General features: G+C 27.6%; 1 protein-coding gene across 1 annotated transcript; it reads left to right on the forward strand.

Annotated features, from left to right (window-relative positions):
• Nucleotides 1-8,669: 8,669 nt before the first annotated feature.
• On the forward strand, nt 8,670-13,152 carry LOC106758966 (protein NRT1/ PTR FAMILY 7.3). Its single transcript, XM_014641980.2, has 5 exons — nt 8,670-8,745; nt 9,530-9,656; nt 10,762-10,979; nt 11,578-12,131; nt 12,240-13,152. The coding sequence occupies exons 1-5, from the start codon at nt 8,719-8,721 to the stop codon at nt 13,108-13,110; spliced, it is 1,797 nt and encodes a 598-aa protein (XP_014497466.1). The 5' UTR covers nt 8,670-8,718; the 3' UTR covers nt 13,111-13,152.
• The last annotated feature ends 9,466 nt before the right edge of the window (nt 13,153-22,618 follow it).

The following is a 22,618-nucleotide window of genomic DNA, read 5'->3' on the forward strand; positions in this document are numbered from 1 at the left end:
GATACATATTTATATTAAGTTTTTGTTATTTATGTATATTTGATCTTTTGAGTTCTGGGTTAGTTAGTTTACATAATCACGTTTTTTCATTAATTTTAATCGCTGAGTTTAGTGTTACTTCCATAAAATACTTTCAACACTTGTTTGAAGTTGTTCCCATAAACTATTGGTCAAAATTTCCATCAAGTATTAAACATAGTGAAGTTGTCTGGTTTGTTTTTGTAGGGAAAGGTGATACAGATATTTCTACTTCCAACCACTCTTAATTCTAATTTCAATGATGAAAATTATCGACTCTTGTAATTGTTTTTCAAATTTGATAATTTGCCTATTACATTCACTTAAAGATGGAACATATGTATATATAAATAAGTATAGCGTCCAAATGTTTCATTTATTATTGTTTCCATTGCATTTTCAAAACGAAATGCCTATTGTCATCTTCATTTCTAGATATTTGTTTTCAATAAAAATGTTTCATATAATATAATTTTTGGGAAATAGTCTTAAAATTAAGTGCTCCTCAAATATAATTCTTGTTTATCATTTCATAAATTCACGTTTGGACATGAGTATCGAATTGTATATCTAGTAACCTCATACTTAATAACAAAATCTAAAAAAAATAAATTAAACCAATATATTTAACTGGATTTCCAGACTTAGCAATATAAGATTTATCCATTCAAAAAGATACTTAAACAAAATAACAATGATATAAATACACCAAAACATTAAAAAAAAAAAACTATACTCGCTATACTCATATTAGCAATGCCAACTCAATACTAAGAAGTCATAAAAAATAATATTCATGGAACAGAAAAAAAAACAAAGATTAAATTAAAAAATAAAATACATCTTTCCAAATCTATTCACGTTGAAAACCTCCATTTCACCTAGGTTTATGCTTGTTGAAGTGAAACCTTATCCTATAATATCACACACATATATATATATATATGGATGCCTCCACCATATATATCTGCAAGATTCTTTTCAGAGTGATCCTTCATTACAATTTGAAAAGTTGGATTCATATATATTTATTCTAAGAATCATGGTCATGAATGATTGGTGATTGGTTTGACCAGTAGTAACAAAATGTAAGAGTTTTAGCCTTTGATTTCTAAAGATCTAAGAAAACAGGTCTGCAATAACTGATAAGTACTTATAAAGTCCTACGATTTAAGAAATTTATTTTAATAAGTTGAAAAATCATTATTCATGTTCAACATTTTCTTTTACCCTAATAAGGATGGAAAATGCATTCCAATAGCAATATATGTGCCTGATTTAAAGTAAAAATGCAAACAGTTTTCCAGAATTAGGTGGACTAATGTAATCACACTAGTACATAAATAGTGTTTAACATCATACGTTTAACGTTTAATGAAAAAAAATCTAACGTAAAAAATGACTGGTGGCAGTTTTTGTGAATAAAACGTAATTATAGAAGTCGGTTCCTCAAATCAGATGTCAAATAAAGTATAGACGTCAGTCCCCCTAGATCACACGTTAAAAAATGTTCGAAAACACCTCATTTTAAGTTCAAATCAGACCTCAAATCCTCCTTTAGACGCCGGCCTCCTCAGATCAGACGTCAAAAAGGTCCGAAAATATCTCATTTTAAGCATCAATATTAATTTTTTTGCAACATAGACATCAGTCCCCCAAACCAAACGTCAAATCCTCCTTCAGACGTCGGCCCCCCATATTAGACGCCAAAAAGGTCCGAAAATAAACGTCGGTGTCCCCCATATCAGACGTGAAATCATCGGCCAAAAACTGCAAAATCAAAATTGAAAGGTCACTTTTTCAAATATTAACATAGAGGGGGTCGATGTACAATACACATTAGACATCAGATCCCCTTTCCTAGACGTCAATAAGATGCAAAAATACCCAAAAAGTAGTGCCAAAATGGACTTTTTTAATAATTAGATGTCGTATCCGGAGGGGGACCAACATTAAATACCCTTTTAAACCCATCGACAATAATTACAACTAAAAACAAGAATTACAATAAAAAGAATAAACATATAAAATTAAGACATAATTTAGTGAAACAACTATTAAAGAATGAAACTATTTCCATTAATTATACGAAATCAGAATATAATCTAACATATCATTTGTCAAAACCTTGATAAAAAATATAATTATAGAAAAATTAGAGAAATGAGACTTATGCTACTTATAAACAAATAAATAATGATAACTTAATCTTTGTGATATGAACATCTCATGAATAAGGTTCATATGAATTAAAATAAATCAATTTTAATTTCTATTAAAATACTAATATTAACGAAATGTTAAACTTTGTAGTTAAAATTCTGTATAATGTAATAATTTTAATATAAACAAAATTTTTAATAATTTTCTTATTCTTTATAAATAGTGTATGATTTATAATAAACATTTAACCAAATCACTTATAAAAATATCAAATTAAATCGTTTATATGAAACCTTGATATAATTTATAAAACACTTATGAATACTTAATACAGACACGCTCATAGCCAAATATATTCTTGATAGAATATCATTGAAACATTCTGAATGAACCTAACATATAACCTATTGTTTTTTGTAGTTAAAAGAATCATGCGAAAGAAATGGAGAGTGATGCAGCAATATAAATGGCTTAAAAAGTTTGAAGAAACCTACACTGAATTCCTTGATAAAAGTTTTTGAAAAGTATATACATATTAACATGGAGAAAACGTTTGCTATCTGAACTGGGACCATCAACAAGGATCCATGACGCCACCATAGTCGACCCTGACAAAGTAAATGACAAGAGCACTACTTACTACAAAATTGACAACTGCATCATTCTTTGTTCTTCTGTAAAAAGTTCAAGGCTTTATGGCTTCGAACAACTCCTCCAACACTGTTCATGATGTCGACGCTTCAACTTTGTGATCCTTAAAGCAAAAAACTTAGTTATGTTGTTGCCATTTGAAACCACAAGTAGTGGTCACGTATTTCTATCTATGATTCCAAAATTAACAGCAAATAAAACTATGGTGTTATGTGTGATATAATTTCTAAAAATATAACTTTTTGTGAATGTCATGTCCCAATACAGGGTTGTGACTGGCACCAAAGTTTAGTGACATGATCCATTTTGATTAAGTTTTGTCCAAACTATGATTAATTAATAGGGAAGAGTGTAATAACAGAACTTATGAATCAAGCTTTCTGACCCATTAGAATGGAGACATATATCGTTAAATGCACACAACTGTAGATAGGTTTTGACACGTAAACGTTTAACATTTGCATACCATTTATCATGTAAATAAAACAAAATATGTGTGTTTTATTTTGATTTATATATCATGTAAATAAAATAAATGTTTAATTGTTTCTTTTGTCCCAGTTTGGTTGAAGTGTGTCAAATTCGTCCCCTTTTAGAAAAATGTCAATTTCGTCTTCGTATAGAAAAAAATTGTGTCAATCAAGTCATCTCCATTAAAAATCATTGCTTTCAAAACTCACTTTATCCACTGCAAAATCAGGGATCGGACCCATGAAGTGGTTATTATTCAAAACTCACTTTAAGTTTTTAACACCATTAGTTTGTTTTTAAAGGAGATGATTTGATTGACACAAATTTTTTTTATATGAGGACGAAATTGACTTTTTTCTAAAAGGAGGACGAATTTGACACACTTCAACCAAACTGGGGACAAAAGAAACAATTAAACCTAAAATAAAATATGTTTTTATACCACTACAAAATATCTCTTACCAATAAAAATATCTTATATATATATAAATTTATGATCATTTCTTATTTTATCTCATGTGAGACTTTTTTTGTGCTAAAATAAAACACTTATCATGTATCTTAAAATATGAAACATTCATATCTCATATATTATCTGCTTATTTATATTTAGGAAATGTCTTAGCTAGTGTTACTTTAATTATTCTTTAAAAAATAGTGTTATTAATTATTCTAGTTATAGTTAGAATCATAATCATAGTTTTAAATAGAACCTTTAATAAAAAAATCTCTGATTTTTTATGGTTTGAAATGAAACAACTGATAAAATATTTTTTAAGAAAACGAGCCTTTTCCGGTATTTGGTATCGAAACAATTAATTGAACTCATATCATTTTAATAGTAACCAAACCTTTTTAGTATATAAAAGGTCTAAAGTTGGATTACATCATTCTTAAAAATTAAAATTAGTCTCCTAATATACTAAATAAGTCTTCTATTGCGAACTGAAATCATAACGATATATATTTAGACCAGATGTTTATAGTTTTAGGTGAATTAATTTTTAGAAATGAACAAAAGTCAAACCAAATTTTGAAAAGTAATTTAAAATTGAAGGAGATCCACACGGACTACATATAAGGTAAGTTATGCTTGATAATTACAAAATTTATATCAAAATTTGAAACATTTCATGTATCAAAATTTAAGGTCAAAAATATATTTAATTTTAAATTTTATAATATACAGAATTCTACAACATGAGCTAGATTCATATTATCATGCTTTTAATTAAGTTTAAGTATTTAGTGTTGTCATTATAGGTTTGTGCCTTATTTAATTGATAATATTTTTATGTTCAATTATATTAAAAGTTATAATTCCCAAAGGATGTTTGATTATAAAAGGAATAATATTAATTTTGTTTATTTTATCATTGTTTTCACTTAATTAAAAAATCTCAACACAAAATATTTGTTTATGATTAAAATTAGTATTTATTTTTTCAAAATAGACAAACTTTTATAGCTTATAAACAAAGATCACGTCAATAATTTGTTTGCATAGTAATTATATCCCAATGTGACTGGCACCAAACAAAGGTTGACTAACATAACCATGGTGATTTGATGAGTGGACTAATAAAAGCAAGACAGAAGAAACGAAACTTTTGACCAATTTATGAGAAATAAAGCTTTCACTTTAATATGAAATACTAGTGCATGAAGATATATATATATATATATATATATATATATATATATTCATGGTCCAAGGACGACAACCTATATCTAGATGCTTTAAAAACCAATAATCACTTAACATGATAAGATAATTTTGTGAATATGAAAATGTTATTGTAATGGTTTAAATTTGAATTCATGTAATAAGGTTTCATTAAATAACGAATGTATTTTTTATTCACTTGCATGTCTTTTGTTTTTCGTTTAATAAATTGGTTGAAAAGTTCTTTAATTAACGAAAGAAATATTTTTTTTTTTAAGAATTTAATAAAAGTTCACCTACAAATAATAAACATGTCCATATGCTATATATGAAAGAATAGTTCTAGTTGAATGTTGTTATCTTATTATAATATTACTTATATATATATATATATATATATATATATATATATATATATATATATATATATATACACTACTAATTTATTGTTATTTATACTTCTTGTTATAACATGTTAATGAAATTATGAGTATAATTCAATTTTTAAATAGCTTTTAATTTTTTAAAATGAATCAACCCAAATTTTAACCGTATTTAATTTTTGGAAATTGCATCTGTCTTGTAAAATCCAATCGGTTTGATTTCTTCCGTTAAAATATATTAAGGTTATTTAGTATTCATTTACATAAAAGTAATTTACTTAATCTATCAAACAAGACATCATCAATAGAAATAGACAAATTAGATTTTGGGTTCAATTAAGCATTGTGAAAACTGATAGAAGAAAAAAAGGTAGATTTTGGATTGGATTGAATGATAACCAATAGATAAAATAAAAAGATTTTGGATTGAATTGGATTTGGTGATGATTATAACTAATCCTTAAAATTCGCGAAACAAATAAAAAAAATAGCATTAAATGTTTATCAAAGAAAATAAAAATCGACACGCACACAAATTACGGATATATACGAATGATTAGCGGAATGTTATAAAAATACTTAATTTTACTACTAATTAAATTAGCAAAAAAAAATTCATGTCTTTTCTTTTTACTTTATTTTAGTCTTTATAACTACTTTCGGGAAATGTCAGCATAATTTAAGATTATGACATAAATATTTTTAAAATCATTTAAGCTATTTTTAGTTAATATTGATGGATATTCACCAATTTGCTCATAAGTATTAAAATGTATGAGAGCATTTTGTATCTAATAAAACTTCTTGTATTGTTATATTTCTTATGTGGATCACATCTCATTGTCACACAATTGTTATATATTAAAATCTGATACATTACTTGGAACGTAGTTAAACATTGATTAACACACTTTGATACCATTTTACACCGTTTTTATTTACACGTTTAGTATTGTATGTCTTTTATTTAATTTTCCTTCTTTGTTATTTTTATAAATATTGTTTGACTTATTATAATTTATTTAATTAGCTAACGTATCTCAATGATCACGCTATGGACTAGGGAGAACACTAAACACGATCAGATCCAATGCAAGAAATAAAATAGTAAATACTGTGTATATATTGAATGGGAATGATACAGATGTAAGAAAGTAAAACCGACATTATTTGAAAACATAGGACCAACCCACAAAACCTACTTAGCTGCTTGTTTTAAATCAAGGTTAACAATGGATCTATGCCCTTAACTTCTATTAGCAAAAGCAATTTCATTAGGTGGGTTCACATACTTAAGGAATTAACACATATCTAACATCAGCCATTACATTTATAATAAAAAATAGGTTTAATTGCTTCTTCTGTCCCCAGTTTGGTTGAAGTGTGTCAAATTCGTCCCCCTTTTAGAATAATGTCAATTTCGTCCCAATATAGAAAAAATTTGTGTCAATCAAGTCATCTCTGTTAAATACAAATTAATGGAAATGATTTGATTGATACAAATTTTTTCCATATGGGGACAAAATTGACATTTTTCTAAAAGGATGACGAATTTGACACACTTCAACCAAATTGGGGACAAAAGAAACAATTAAACCTAAAAAATATTTTTAATTTCTTGCTCATTCTTCATAATGGAACATATAGTCTACACTATCTTAAATAGTTTAAATTTTTTCATTTTTATTATGTCCATATAAGTTACTATTGTTTCTTGTCGTTGTTGAGCATAATTTTTTTCTATCCTTCACAAAAGATAAATTTTTCCTTTCTTCTTTTTCTTTTTTTTACTCGTGCCATCCTTATTGTCCTCCATTCAAGTTTGCATCTTCTTTCTTCTCATTTTCTTTCTCCTCCATTTATTTTTCTACTTTTTCTTAACCAAAAACCCTACACACTTGTTTGCGTTAGGCTATTTGCGTCGTAGTGACCACCAATATTATTGTTACTTATACGTGACTGTGATGCTACTCGTGTTACTCGCGTTTGTGATCAAGCATGTTCCTATGTTTACATTTCTCAATTCACATATTTTTAGTGTTTTTAAAAAATTCTTATATGATAATTTCTATTTTACTATGAATTATTATGTCTTATTTGGATTATTTATTATTTGAATATGTTGTTTAGTATAATTTTCTATAATTGGTTTATTGTATGCACACATTTAGTTTGTTTGATTTCGAGACTAAGTTATTGCATAACCTTAGTTTCGAGTTTAAAATTCAAGCTAGAAACTTATACAGTTTCATTTTATATAAACAAATTCTAGGTAGTGTTTTTTTCTTTTAGTTCATACTTGGATATAATAATATGTTGAAGGACAAACCAACTTAGATCCATTGGTTTAGTTTGTTTAATTTATAAGTAATAGGTTAGACTCATTTGGAAAACTATAGTCTATAAATGATAATAGACTACGATGATTGACAAAATCAAATTTTATAAATGACAATAACTAAATGATAATAAAAATAGGATTATTTGAAGTGATAATAAACTTATTGTATTTGTAATTTATAAGTGATAACAGATTACTATTATTTAAATAACTTTAGTCTATAAATAATAATATTATTGAAAAAATTGTACTCCATAAATAATAATATATTACGGTGATTTGAAGAATTTATAATAGACTAAGATTTGAAATATAATCTAAAACACTTATTTTAGACTATATGATAGACTATAGATTTACAACTGTCGAAGTAAGTTCCAAAATAATGATATACAATTAAGTCTACCAACTATGTATTTTTATCACTTGATTACTTTTCTAAGGTAATGAGAATTATAATAGGTGGACACGTGAGAAACGTTTGTGGCCAATATCATCTTGTATAGCATGATTGTCAATGCTTATACAAAATTGCGTAAAATAATAATGTTCAAATTCTAGAAGCAGTTATGGCGTGTCCTAATAATCCGAATTTTCACCCTAATTCGATGGACTTAAACTAGTTATGAACTATCTCATATATTTTAAGTTAGGTTAATAATAGTTCATAAAATAATACATTCCAATTAATAATAATGACTAAAATTCTAAAAGGAAAAATGTTTAAAAAAATAAATTAGGAGAATCAAGTTGGGCACAATTATTTCAACTATGCACTAATTACGACTGACAGCATGCCTAAGGTATACCTAAAAGATAAACTATATCACCTTCTTCTAAAAAGAAAAACATAGTACCATAACTTTTTGCATTTTCCATCCCTAACCTTCTCTTTATTTCTTTGTCGTATACACATCCTAAAAGCTTAAAATTCTATATATAAATGTTCAATATTCTTCAACTTTCTCTCATCTATCCCTTCCTAATAGCAAACACATCCCTAACGTCCAACACTAACTACAGCAATGCCCTGTTTCGATTTTCATAAAAAGGTCAGTTTTATGTTCACTTTTTTCAAAATTTTCATTTCGTGATTCTTGTTGCTTTTCGTCAACTTTTGTTTTAATCCATGTAGTTGAAATCATCGACCTAATGCATGCATGAATATTGTGAAACATGTAACAACAACATGTGAAACTTCAAATGGATCGAGTGCATGCATATCTTTTGCTCAAACATTGTTCTTTTGCGTTTCTAACACAATTATACAGATATTACTCATGCATGCACCATTTCTAAATATCTTTCCGTCTTTTCAATCTTCTCCTATTTTCCTTATTCCTACATCTCATAAACCTACCCAAACAACTCCTATTTTTTCAGTCCTTCCCTCATAAAAGATTAATTCTCTTTAAATAACAATACCTACTCTATCATTAATGCCTTTCATAATTAATCTTTTCAAAATTAAAATTATGAACTTGCGAAATAAGGAAAGTTAGCTAAACGCCTAATTTAATACCAACATATAATAACTGATTTTTATGTAGGTTAATGGGTCAATTTTAAAAAAATAATTCAAATATATATAATTTTTGAAATATTATAACAAAAACTATATATAAATGGTATACGTAAGACCATATTCAACACAAAATTTATTGTCTAAGCCTGTTTTTTTTTTTTTTTGATTAAATAAGTTTTTAAATAATCATCTTGAACTAATTTATTCAGTAAATAATAGAAGCTATAGATGACATAAAGAAGACATAATATATGTGGCAGCTATGATTCCGGTCAAACTAAGATCTAATATTATTTGATGATACTATTTAGGAGAAAATGAAGGGAAAGATGAGCAGAGACGACGACGTTTGCACGTCAGATGGAGCAATTGATAGCCGTGGTCATCCTGCACTTCGGAAAACAACTGGCACTTGGGTTACTGGAATTTTGATTTTAGGTACTTAACTAAACTCATATATATCGGATTATTCATTTCAACCTTTTTTTCTAGAATAATATAATGTAATGATAATCTTCTTTATATATATATATATATATATATATATATATATATATATATTTACTTTTAAAATTTCAGCTATGTATTTTATTTTTTTGTATTAAAAATATGTGAATTGGTTTCGTAGGGAGTACTAATTCATATAAATGAATTTTATTCTTGTTAATACAAACATAAATTATTTTATTTTGAATAATATTTTCTATTTAAATCTTAAAGTTAAACTTTCAATCCCAATGTCATGAAATTTATCTTTTTATTAATCTTTCAAATTTTTATATTATTTTGATTTGTTAATCCAAAAGTGAATAAATACTAAAGTTAAGAAATATAAAAACATTACTTAAATAACATAAAATAATTAAATAAAATAAATTTAAAAGAACATAAAAAATAATAATAATAGTTATCAAATAAAAAATTTAAAAGACATCTTATTCAGAAAAATATAATTATAAAGTAATCAACTAAATAAAAGGTAAAATTAAGGACAAAGATAGTTATAAAATTAATAAGTAAATAAAGCAAGATTAGAAATTCATCATTAACCAAAAATAATCATAAGATTAACAAACAAATAAAATAACAACATCCTAAATAAATACAGTTATAATATTAATAAGTAAAAAATTAAATTACATTAGAAACACTCATAAAATAAAAATAATTATTAAAAGTATATAAATAAATAAAATAATAGAGTTCTTTTTTACCAAAACTCATTAGTTATAGTTGATGATTTTACCAATAATGTTGCTGCAATTTTGATTTTAGGTATTATGAGTGAAGTTCAACGAAGAAAGTAAATAGTATATATATATATATATATATATAAAGGATAATGATATTTAGACAACATTTTTTTGACAATGTTTGAATATTGATTACGATCAATCACAGATTGACACGTAATTAATGTTCAAATATTGTAAAAAAAAAAATGTTGTCTAAATATCATTACCCATATATAAATAAGAAGAAAGTTATATATATGATTAAATAATATTTATTGATTGAGTGAGTGATGTGTTTACTGTAACAGTGAATCAAGGTCTAGCAACGTTGGCATTCTTTGGAGTGGGAGTGAATCTGGTGTTGTTTTTGACTCGAGTGATGGGTCAAGACAATGCTGATGCAGCCAACAACGTTAGCAAGTGGACTGGCACTGTTTACATCTTTTCTCTTCTTGGAGCCTTCCTCAGTGACTCTTACTGGGGAAGGTACATCACCTGCGCCATTTTCCAACTCATTTTTCTCATCGTAAGTTATCTTCAGTTCATTGCACCTTCCCAATCAAACACATAATTTTCTCCATTAATGGTGTCCAAACCTAGTTATTAGGGCTAACCAGTTTGTTTGGTTTTTATTCTGGGACTCGTCAAAAGTCAAAAAAGATAATCTCTTGCACCAAACTGTGGTTTGAGACGTCCCAAAACCAAACTTTCTGTAGTACTAACTTTCATCTTAAATTCCATACACTATTCTCATCCATTCATATCGGCTGACCGAATCCTAATGAACTTTTAAGTAAACAACAAGGCATAAGAAATTAACATCAATTTGATTAAGCAACTTAATTTTGGTTTATACGATAGAACTGCTTGTCTAAATTAGTAAATATCTTTTCCTGTTAAAATTTGATAATATAAAGATGAGATGAGTCGATTTTGATTTCTTTTCCTGTTATAAAACCAGAGGAATATTAAAGTAAAAATAGAACATAAGATAACATAAAATTTAAGTTAGACTTGTTCTCAAAACACGAAATTATCTTAATTTGGATGAACTAAGCATGAGCAAGAATTTGGTGTGACGATACCTTTTGTATTAAAGGGAATTAATGATTTTGATACGACAGGGTTTGGTTTTGTTATCATTGTCATCTCACATATTCCTATTGAAGCCGAGCGGTTGTGGTGACAAAGAATTACTGTGTGGATCACACTCATCCTATCAAACGGTTTTCTTCTATGTTTCCATATACCTGGTTGCCTTGGGAAACGGAGGATATCAGCCTAACATAGCCACATTTGGGGCTGATCAATTCGATGAAGGGGATCCCAAGGAACAGCTTTCAAAAGTAGCATTTTTTAGCTACTTCTATTTGGCTTTGAACCTTGGCTCCCTCTTCTCAAACACCGTATTGGATTATTTTGAGGATAAGGGACAGTGGACTTTGGGATTCTGGGCATCAACTGCATCTGCTGCTATTGCATTGATTTTGTTCCTTTGTGGCACACGAAGGTACAGATACTTTAAGCCTGTTGGAAACCCTCTACCTAGAGTTGCCCAAGTTTTTGTTGCTGCAGCAAAAAAATGGAAGGTCAAGGTATCAGTTCAAGATAAACTATATGAGGTTGAAGAATCCTCACCCAATGGAAGGAGAAAAATGCTCCACACACAAGGATTTAGGTGTGTACATCATCGTTAATCATATTTGGATTATTTCGACAAAATTTGTTTCTGAACAAGTATATATCAGGAAGTCATTGATGAAATTTTTATACTGATTTTTGTCAGGTTCTTAGATAAAGCAGCATTTGCGACATCAAAAGATTTGGAGCAGATAGAGGAGAATAAACGCAGTCCATGGCGTCTATCGACTGTGACACAAGTAGAAGAAGTGAAATGCGTACTAAGACTACTCCCAATTTGGCTATGCACCATAATGTACTCGGTTGTTTTTGCTCAAATGGCATCACTCTATGTGGTGCAAGGAGATGCTATGGACACTGGAATTCCAGGTTTCAACATTCCTCCAGCGAGCATGTCCAGCTTCGACATATTAGGAGTGGCCTTTTTCATCTTCATTTACAGGCACGCTCTTGACCCTTTTGTGGCGAAAACAATGAAATCCAAACTCACAGAGCTACAAAGGATGGGAATTGGTCTAGTCCTTGCAATCATGGCCATGGTTGCAGCAGGGTTGGTGGAGAAATTCAGGTTGAAGTATGCAATAAAAGATTGTGTTAAATGCGATGGATCGAGTTCACTGTCCGTATTTTGGCAAGTGCCACAATATGTACTGACAGGAGCATCAGAGGTTTTCATGTACGTGCCTCAGTTGGAGTTCTTCAACGGACAGGCACCGGAAGGATTGAAAAGCTTTGGCAGTGCATTGTGCATGACATCAATATCACTAGGAAACTACGTAAGTAGTTTGCTTGTTTCCATTGTCATGAAAATCTCTACCAAAAATGACATACCTGGATGGATACCAGGAAACCTAAACCTCGGACATCTGGACAGGTTCTTCTTCCTCTTAGCAGCACTAACAGCTGCTGATCTTGTAATTTACATTGCATTGGCCAAGTGGTATAAATATATAAAATTTGAAGGAAACCAGCAATTACAAGACATCAAGAAGGAAAATCTTCAGGTTATAGTGTAGACATAGACATGTATTTTAGATGATAATTTAAATATGTTCTTGTTGCAATAATGGAGAAATTTACGTACATTTCTCTTATTCGAGCTTGTGATTCTATTTGATGGTGTATTTCATGTACAATTATATATATTTTACACCTAGTTTAATATTAGAACATATATTTTCTTTTGGTTGAAAGTTCTTACAACGATGAGTCAGAAATCAACAAAATGATAAATGGAAAATATATGCTTATTTTATTTCTTTAACATTGCAATTAATGGTGGGAAAGCCTTCTCCTTTGACTAGCAATAAAAGGTTATGTAAAAAAGTTATGTGATGTAGGGCAAATAAATATTGTGGCTTTGACGGTTGACGATCATATTGAAGCCAATTTGGACTTGGAAGAAACCAACCTAACAAATTTGGACATAGTGAAAAGTACTTTGACCTTGAACTCTCTTTTTTAAAGTTAGAGATCATGACACTGACTTCGTGTCCCCTGTCTCCTTAAAGCCAAGTTGAAAGCCTTGACGTAAAAACAAAGAAACAAAAAAGGAACACAGAGATAAATAAAGTTGGAGGACAATGATGAGTTGACAAAATTGAAATCTTTATTTTTCTTCAAAATATTATTAACTCTTTTAAATATTAAAAATCATATCCCATAGTTTCTCGAATTAAAAAGAAAAGGTTTCAAATTAGTTTTCAATATTAATAAGATTCTAACATGATAGATATTGAATATTTTGAGTTGTATAATTTAAAGATAGGATTCTGGACCAACCAAATTAGTAGTTTATTAACCGAACATACGTTTTGTTAATTATTATTTATGACCGTATTTTAATNATATATATATATATATATATATATATATATATATATATATATATATATATATATATATATATATATATATATAAAGTTTAGCTGGGCATGGTGATTTCAAAGATGTCATTTTCATGGAGGGCTTTTTGTAACAAGAGATGAACGTAAAATATGATTTGTTGCCAACTGTGTTTCATGTAATTGGATTATCGATGATTGTGTCATGATGTGATGTTATTAATTGCAAGACTCCAACTCTATCACGCATCTTCCAAATCTCCTTACCAACTTTACCTTTGAAATGGAAATAAACCTTCTTTTTTTCACTTCTTACTTGTACATCCCAAGTATTGGGAGTTTAATCCTTCTATACATGCCAAGTTGTTCTTATGGCTAGCTTATGGTTAGGAATAATAAGTGTAGGTTTTAGGTCATGGTAATTAATTCTTGGAGATATTAATGCAAAAAATACCGGTTTTAAAAGAAATATAAAATAAGAGATATATAAAGTATTGATTTTTTATATTGATATATATAGAAAGTTTTAATTATTATAACAATTAAAGGTAAAACTGATATACAAAGCAAAATGTTCAAACAGGGTCTAAGTACAAAAATGAAAATGAAGAGTTTTTGTTCAAGTATCAACCAATAACTCAAAAGTTTTGAACTTAAAATTAGAATTGAACTGTATTATATGTATAGAAAAAAAAAGTGAATTGTCACTAAAAAAATCTTATTTAGAAGGGTTATTTTACTAAAGTTGTAAAAGACTCTCTCAAAATAACATAATTTAAGATGTTTAATTTAAATTATCTAATTGATAATATTTGTGGGGGTTTTAATTCCTTTTAAGAGAGGTTTATAACCTTTTCAAATAATGATATTTTTTTTTTCATTTTCTAATTCTTTTACATTTTTCCCTCTAAAATTTTAGATTAAGTTTCTTTTTAACAATTCTAAAATTTTATTCTTCTAAAAGTTTATTTTCCTCTAAAAATCTTCTGAATCAATTTTTCCCTTCATTTCACCTGAATCTTAAAATCAGTTTCTCCCTTCATTCCACCTGCTTTCTCCCTTGTAGGTAAGCTATCTTCTTTTCTTCCTTCTTCTATTTCCTCTTGTCATTGATTTCTTTTATTTCTCTTTTGGATTGTCAGTGTTTCCTTTTTCTTTCAAATTTGCAGTCAGCGGATGGAGCTGCAACAGTGGTTCTGCGGATCAACAGACAGCGGAGCTCATAACGTCACGGTCGACTTGAGGTACATCGTTCTACAACCCTTTGTGCTTTTATTTGGTGCAACGTTTTATTTTTATCTTTGTTGCCTCTCGAACAAATGTACAAAATACCTGAATGCCTTCTTTGTAATTTGTCCTTTTAGTTTCGTTTGGGTAACTATGTACTTTCTTTGGTATGATTGATTTTGTGATGGGAGGTCTTTCTGCATCACTTTAGTGAGATATCTTCTTCTCAGTCTCAATCATGTTTTTCATCAAAGAGTAAATTGAGTTCTTGGTTAAGGAATTCAACTTCAGTTCCACATGATTGATCTGCTTCATCTTACCTTAAACTCTATCGTATTTGTAAATTCTGTATAATTTAGTTTTAAGTGGTAAAGACTTGTTACTTTTGGGGAGCGGTAGAACATTTGAATTTGTGTCGTAATAAGTATTCAGGAGATAAGAAGGAGGATAACAAACTAATCATAAAAAAAATCTGAATATGGAAAAAAGAGCTAAATTTAAAACTCTTCCTATGTGGCAAATTTGACAAAAGAAGACAAGGCCTTTGCAATGAACAACATTAAAATACATACCCTTACAAGAATGAAGATGAAGATGAGAATAGTATATATCCTTAAAATTGTAAAGGATGGTGAAAAATAAAATGGAAGAAAAAAATTTAGATAATAAATACCTAAAAGAGAGGTTGAAAAGTCACTTGAAGTTTTCTTATAATTAGAATTGGTATAAAAAGTTTTCTTATTTATTATAGAATGTCATAACATCTACTTTTAGTTATAATTAGAATCGATGTAAAATTCTTTTATATTTATTACAAAAATGTTATGGTGTTCAATTTCTATACTAATTATAACTAGAATTGGTATAAATTTTTTTTATTATAAAAATGTCGCCGTGTTCATTTTGTTATAATTATAATTGGTATAAAAATTGTTATCATTATAATTGGTATAAAAATTGTTATCTTATTTATAGTTATGTTATCGCTCTACTTTTTATATTTGGTGAATTATAATCAGTATAAATAGACACTAAAAGTGTTTTTTACTAGTAACACTATCTTCAATTTTTTTTTATTTTTTTTTAAATATTTTTATTTTATTTACATAACTAATTCTATATTATTGCTTTTATACATGGATAGTATGATTGGAGATGATAACTATAGGTTTTACGTCATGGTTTTATTTTATTTTTTATATTCTCTTTGGTTTTAATTTACATTATAAAAATTCTTTAATTACGAAAAACAGTTTATCAACAAAAATAAATTTATTAATAATAAAATTTATCGACATAAATAATATGTCAATAAAATCGTAAGTAAATTAAAATTTAAATTATTAATGAAATATATCTATCAACAAATATTCATTGGTAAATTTAGTCAGTAAAACCTAATTGTAATCTAGAATGGTTATTATCAACAACTTTTTTTTTTATAAAATGACATTACATTTTTCTCACTTTGATTTAGTGTAAATTCGTCAGTAATGAAATTTTTTAAAATTCATCGAACAAGATTTGTCTGTGTAAGATAAAATTTTGATTACTAAAAAAAATCATTTGTAAATTTTTGGCTGATTGGATATCAAATTTTTTTCTAATATGATGAAATATGTTTATAAATTAAATATGAAAAAATAAAATAAATCAGATTGTGACATTTATTAATGAATTTTTAATCATCAATAGACCGTAGTAATTTTGATTTATCACAAAATTTTAAACATTATTAACAAATTTTGATTGGTGGTAATATCAAATTTTGTTTTTGTTGTAATGTTATTTTATTTTTTATTTACTTAACTATTTGTATGTTATTATTTTTAAAGTTAATTACTGTTAGAAGATATTTTGATTATGACTATTGACTTGACATATACAACTTTTTTTAATTTATTTATGAAATTCAAAATTATTTTAATCTTATTCTTTCATGGTTCAAAAGTCTTACCCTTCAAATGTGAAATAGTTTTAATTTAATGTTTTTTCAATGTTTTGTTTTTCATTGTATTATTCCATAAAAATGTGAAAAACTATTACCTTAATAATGTGTAATTATAAATAAAGAGCTAAAATGTATGATGAAATTTCAGTGTGATTAATGATAAAGAGAATAGTCGCAAAATAAAGATAGTGTTCTCTTATCATGTTGAGAAGGAAGAAAATAAAATTAATATAATAAATCTTATGTTGTATGTAAAATTGAGTATTTCTTTTTTATCATAACAAGTTGACAACAATCTATAACACTTTTTTATATCAATTTAAAATATATCAAGCTTTTCAAAAATATGAATTTGGAATTTAGTATACATATCAATAAGTTGGTTGATAAAATTGACAAAGCAAGTAGATATTTTTTGAACATGACTTTCTCTTTAAAGTGGCAATCAATTTCAATACTTTTCCTTTCAAATCATATCTTTGACTTTTCTCTTAAACTAAAACATCTATATCATATAAAAAAAATCTCAAAGAACACAATGATTACCAAAATGAAAAGAAAAAAACAATTAGTAAGCACAACAACCACTAAATTATAGTGAATTTTGTATTCCTAAAATTCGTTTTCACCTAGTTAAAGATAATACTTGAAACAAAGGTAAAATATATTTTCTAAATAATATAAGAACAATTTTACATTTAGAAAACTATAGGTATAAATTTTTTTGGATATATATAATATGTGTATATGTATAGGTATGTATGTATAGGTCAGGTTATCCAAATAAGAAAAAAAATGTAGAAATTTCACGACTTTAAGAAAAATCATTGATCATTCTATGCTTCCTTCACTTAAAACCCTGTTTTAGAAAACTCAAAATCGGTTTAATTAAAATGTTCTACACAAATAATTATAGTATGGAAAAAAATATTTTAGATAATATTTTGATATACTACGTGTTATACTTTTACTGATTTATTATTTATTTATTGTTGTGTTAATGTATTCTAAATAAATAAAAAAAATAAGACGTAAGTGTATAAATATGTAATTAAAAAAATCTGTTTTAACTATATGAATTATTATCCAAGTTAAGATTTTCTAAATTTAGTTGCAAAAAGAACTTTCCCTATAAAATATAACATGTCATGTCATATGATATGATATCCACCCGCGAGCTTGTGTTGTGATTGCCACCAAACTTGACTCAGATACCTGTCGAGCTCCACTCAGTATCTCTTCTTTTATATATATATATATATATATATATATATAACCACATATTACTTATTATATTTTAATAATAATTGCATTAGTTGGATGCATTTTTGGTGGTGACGGAGAAAGCGCGAGAAAAAGACATGAGAGAGAGTAGAAGATGTGTCGAAAATGGTAGAATAGGAGTTGAATGATAAGGACATTAGAAGAAAGAAAATTGGGCACCACATCGAAAGGGGATGTATATCCAACTAGTGCCCATGGACAACTGTAGTTTAAATTTCATTTATTTTCTATCAATAAAATTCATTTTTTAATTATATACACATTAGTTAAACTATAATGGTCGATATTCTTCTACCTGTAACACTGTAATGTGTACTGGGGATCATCGATCGGCCGTCTGAAACAGATCTGAACGGTCGGTCACTTAAGACGAACCAGCTTGTGAAAGACATTTAAGTGTCGTCCCTTCAAAGTGGCCGGTCAGTTTGAATGAAAGAAACCGGATGGCAAGACACAAATAGTTTGAAGGGTCAAGGTGAAGCCAACACTAGTACAAAAATCATATTTTATGACGTACAAAAATCATAAATTACGTCAAAACTACGTACGTCATAACTTGTTTTTGTCCGTCATAAAATATGATTTTTGTATTAGTACAAGGTAATTACGGTAATTATATGATTAAGGTGATTGGGCTGTGATTGGGCCTTGATTAAGATTGCCTTAATACTAGGCCCATATCCAGCATTATAAATACATGTCAGGAGTATCAGGTAAATAGGTTCATTTATTACGCATTTACTTCTGAACTCAGATACCCGAACAATTATATAATTATTTGTATTAAAAATGCATATAGATTTCAATATAAAAAAATTAAAAAAGAATTAGAAAGTATTTTAATACCATTTCTGAAATCAGACAAGTGATTCACACTGGCAAAACTGGTCCTAGTGATGGAAGAAAGCGAAACCAACAAAATCTGCTTTAAATAGGGTCTGCATAAGGCTACCAAACAAATCATATTCCAGCTTGGTTTGGGCTTACCATATTAATTTGTAAATGCAATATATTTTAATTTAAAAACCAGACCGCATTCTTCTTATACTTCAAAATATGATTCTTTTTCATACGGGATCACAGACACATGCCTACTCATTTCAAATTAGGTTTAATGATTTGGATATTACATGAGTTCATTATTATACTAAAAATATAGACAATCATGTTTGAGTATAGTTAGACAATTTACAAAAACTCTGCTAAACTGGAATAACTTTGAATCGTTTAATCTATTATAGAGAATATGCCTATATTTAATAAAGTGTCATTTACAAAAGGAACATTACCGTTAAAATATTAATATGAATTTTAATTTTAGTTTTTCATAAACTAATAAAATAATTACATGTTTTCAGTGAATAAAGATATTCGCTTTAAAACCTAAGATAACTTGAGCCGCCGAGGTTGAAAACTTTGCTAATGTTTGTATGAATGTCCTCAAAATGATAAGCAGCCTAAGTTATCGCTGATTCATTTCAACATTTTATCTTATATAAAGAAACGCGTTTCGCTTTTGATATCCAAATTACACAATAAAGTAATACAAGACGTACGCCAATTGAACAGGGCGCGTGAGTTTCACATTCCATGCATTTGCTAAAACCCAATTTTAACACGAAATTAACCAAACACTAATCCAGTTTTTTTCATGCGCTTTTAAGTTGTAAAATTAAAAAGAAAAAAGAAAACAAAAAAATGAAAATGAAATATGTAACTCTCCATTAATTCTTTTAAGCTATCATTCAACCGTATATATAGTCCCATACATCTCATTCTGGTGTATGTTTGATTCTTTCATATATCCGTTCTACTGGAAGTCTATGAGGAACCACTCCTTATTCGTGCATCTTACACCGACAATCACTCCCCGTCTTTGTCAGTGTCGAATGTCACAAAATATTGAGAAAATTAAAAGGAAACAAAAACATTTATTTATCTTTAATTTCTGAACATGGACGGGGCTTTAATTAACATAGCCACATACAATTAGATTCACGTTTTAATGATGTCCTAAGCAAGTTTAACATATGACTGCAATCCAGCTCATAGTGTGTTTGATGAAATAGGTTGGTGATAGTAATGCAATGGTGTGCTCCAAATATCGACATTCGTCACTAATGCAAGCTGCACCCAACAATTGCTTACCTTCCACAACTTGTGTACATCAACAATTCCAACACTGCTTTTATCTCTTTTGTCCATTACTGCCAATTAACTTTTTTTTTTAATTATAAAAAACACATTATTCATAACTTCCTTATTAATTCATACGTAACTTCAACCATATTTCCTTCCTCTAATTAGGGCCATCTTTTCGAGATAGAATTCAGGAAGTTGTTTTGTATACACATAAATAACCAAACCACTTTTGTTAAATCATATTAATTTTAGACCAAGAATCTAAACTCAAACTGAATGCGACATTCAATAATATTTTGGCTAATTATATACATATACATTACATTTAATAATTATATATAGCTTTAAGCTAGTATGACCAATTGTACACAAATTTGGAAAATACAGGCTAAGGGCTGCTGCCCACCCCAAAAATCCATTCTTCCAAATTTTCTTTCAGCTCTGATTCTACTGCCAGTGCATTGTATACACCTACTTTTTCACTAGCTTTTGCATAGAGTATTCTTTTTATTATCTTATACTATAAATATATGCCAAAGTTACCTTGTAAGCGAGTTTTAAAAGGTTAAATTAACTTTAAAATCTACTTTTTATAATAGAATAATGAATTATAGTTTATCTTAATCAGATATGTTGAATTTATAAAATTATTTTCTGTCATGGAATTTATTATATTATTTGTTATTGAATTATTCATTGATATTTAGTTTTGCATATATATCTCATGTAAAAATTAATATGTTGAAAATAACACATTTTAATAGAGACAATTTTTAAAATTCAATTTTTAACATTATATTGAAGTGGGATATTGAAATGTGCATTAATAAGTCAATACAACGAAAACACAATAAAAAAGATTGGTTTTTGTTTAAAAAATAAATAGATCACAAGTTCTTTTCAAAAGACGTTCTTGAGAAAAATAATGCTTCGTAAATCTATTGAATAGTACAAGAAGAAACTAATTCGTATGTATCATCTTCATGAACAAAGTCGCTGAAAAAGTAAAGCATTTTCCAGGGAGTTCTAATATTTTAATTAATATAACATAGTTAATGGAAAAGTGAGAAACACATTTTGATCCTGGACAACAACTTTTAATTTTCAACAACTCTTGAAATTGTCTTTTAACAACACATTTACTAAAACCAAGTTCCATACTATTTCAAGTATCATTTCTACTTCAATAAATAATTCGCCAATAAGTACAATATTTTTCTAACTTCTATTCAAATCTAGAGATAATCTACAAACTATACAAGTAATTAGACTAACGCTTTTTACAAGTTTAGAAAATTTCAAAGTGAAGCATTTAATATATGAAAACCAATTTCCATTTAATGTAACTTCATTCAACTCTTAAATTCTTTATAACTTGAGACTTTTAAATTTTGCACAAGCAACTAAATAAACAATTAATGGGAGCATGTTCTTGTTTACAATGAATGCATGAAGTTTATATTAAATGTTTTTCCCATTCTAATAAAGATATTCGCAAAATTAAGTTTCCATCTTTTTATTTTGCTGGTGGGAATGAAGTATAATTTTATTTTTTTTATTATACGGTTAGTTTCTGTTTTTATGTTCTTCCTCTGTTAAGAAGTGAATTTTTAAATATAATTTAATCTCACAACATCGATTTATAAGATGAAGTTTTTACCTGTCATATATCTATAGTCGATGCGAAACTTTCAACATATTTTTCAAGATTAAACTCTATTTTGTAATATTTGTTTTTTACATACCAAGTTACTTATCTTTACCAATGCCTTGAAAGTTTGATAGTCTTCTTATCTGAAAATTTTTAGAATACAGACGAAGTTTAAAGTTAAGTGACAGACGAAAGGTGATGCTATCTTCATTTTGCAGAAAAGAATGAAAGAAAATTTAAACATGATATATTATATAGATAGATAGTATGTGTAAAGATAAATACTAGTATAAAGGTGAATACTATATAAGAAGATTTGAATGGTTGGGCACGTATGTTTAAAAATGTAATTATGAGTGACAGCTAGCCTAATTAGAGTACACCTAAAACGTGATACTCTAACGAGTTCATGGTGATTGTGATAT

The sequence above is a fragment of the Vigna radiata genome, chromosome 4 (assembly GCF_000741045.1).
Source record: "Vigna radiata var. radiata cultivar VC1973A chromosome 4, Vradiata_ver6, whole genome shotgun sequence".
NCBI classification, from domain to species: Eukaryota; Viridiplantae; Streptophyta; class Magnoliopsida; order Fabales; family Fabaceae; genus Vigna; species Vigna radiata.

Bases quoted from the DNA above. Each gene is read 5' to 3' on its own strand.
- LOC106758966 (XM_014641980.2), top strand. From the start codon at position 8,719: ATGCCCTGTTTCGATTTTCATAAAAAG. The intron at 9,657-10,761 runs GTACTTAACTAA...TTACTGTAACAG, and splicing joins TACTGGAATTTTGATTTTAG to TGAATCAAGGTCTAGCAACG. The intron at 10,980-11,577 runs GTAAGTTATCTT...TTGATACGACAG, and splicing joins TCCAACTCATTTTTCTCATC to GGTTTGGTTTTGTTATCATT.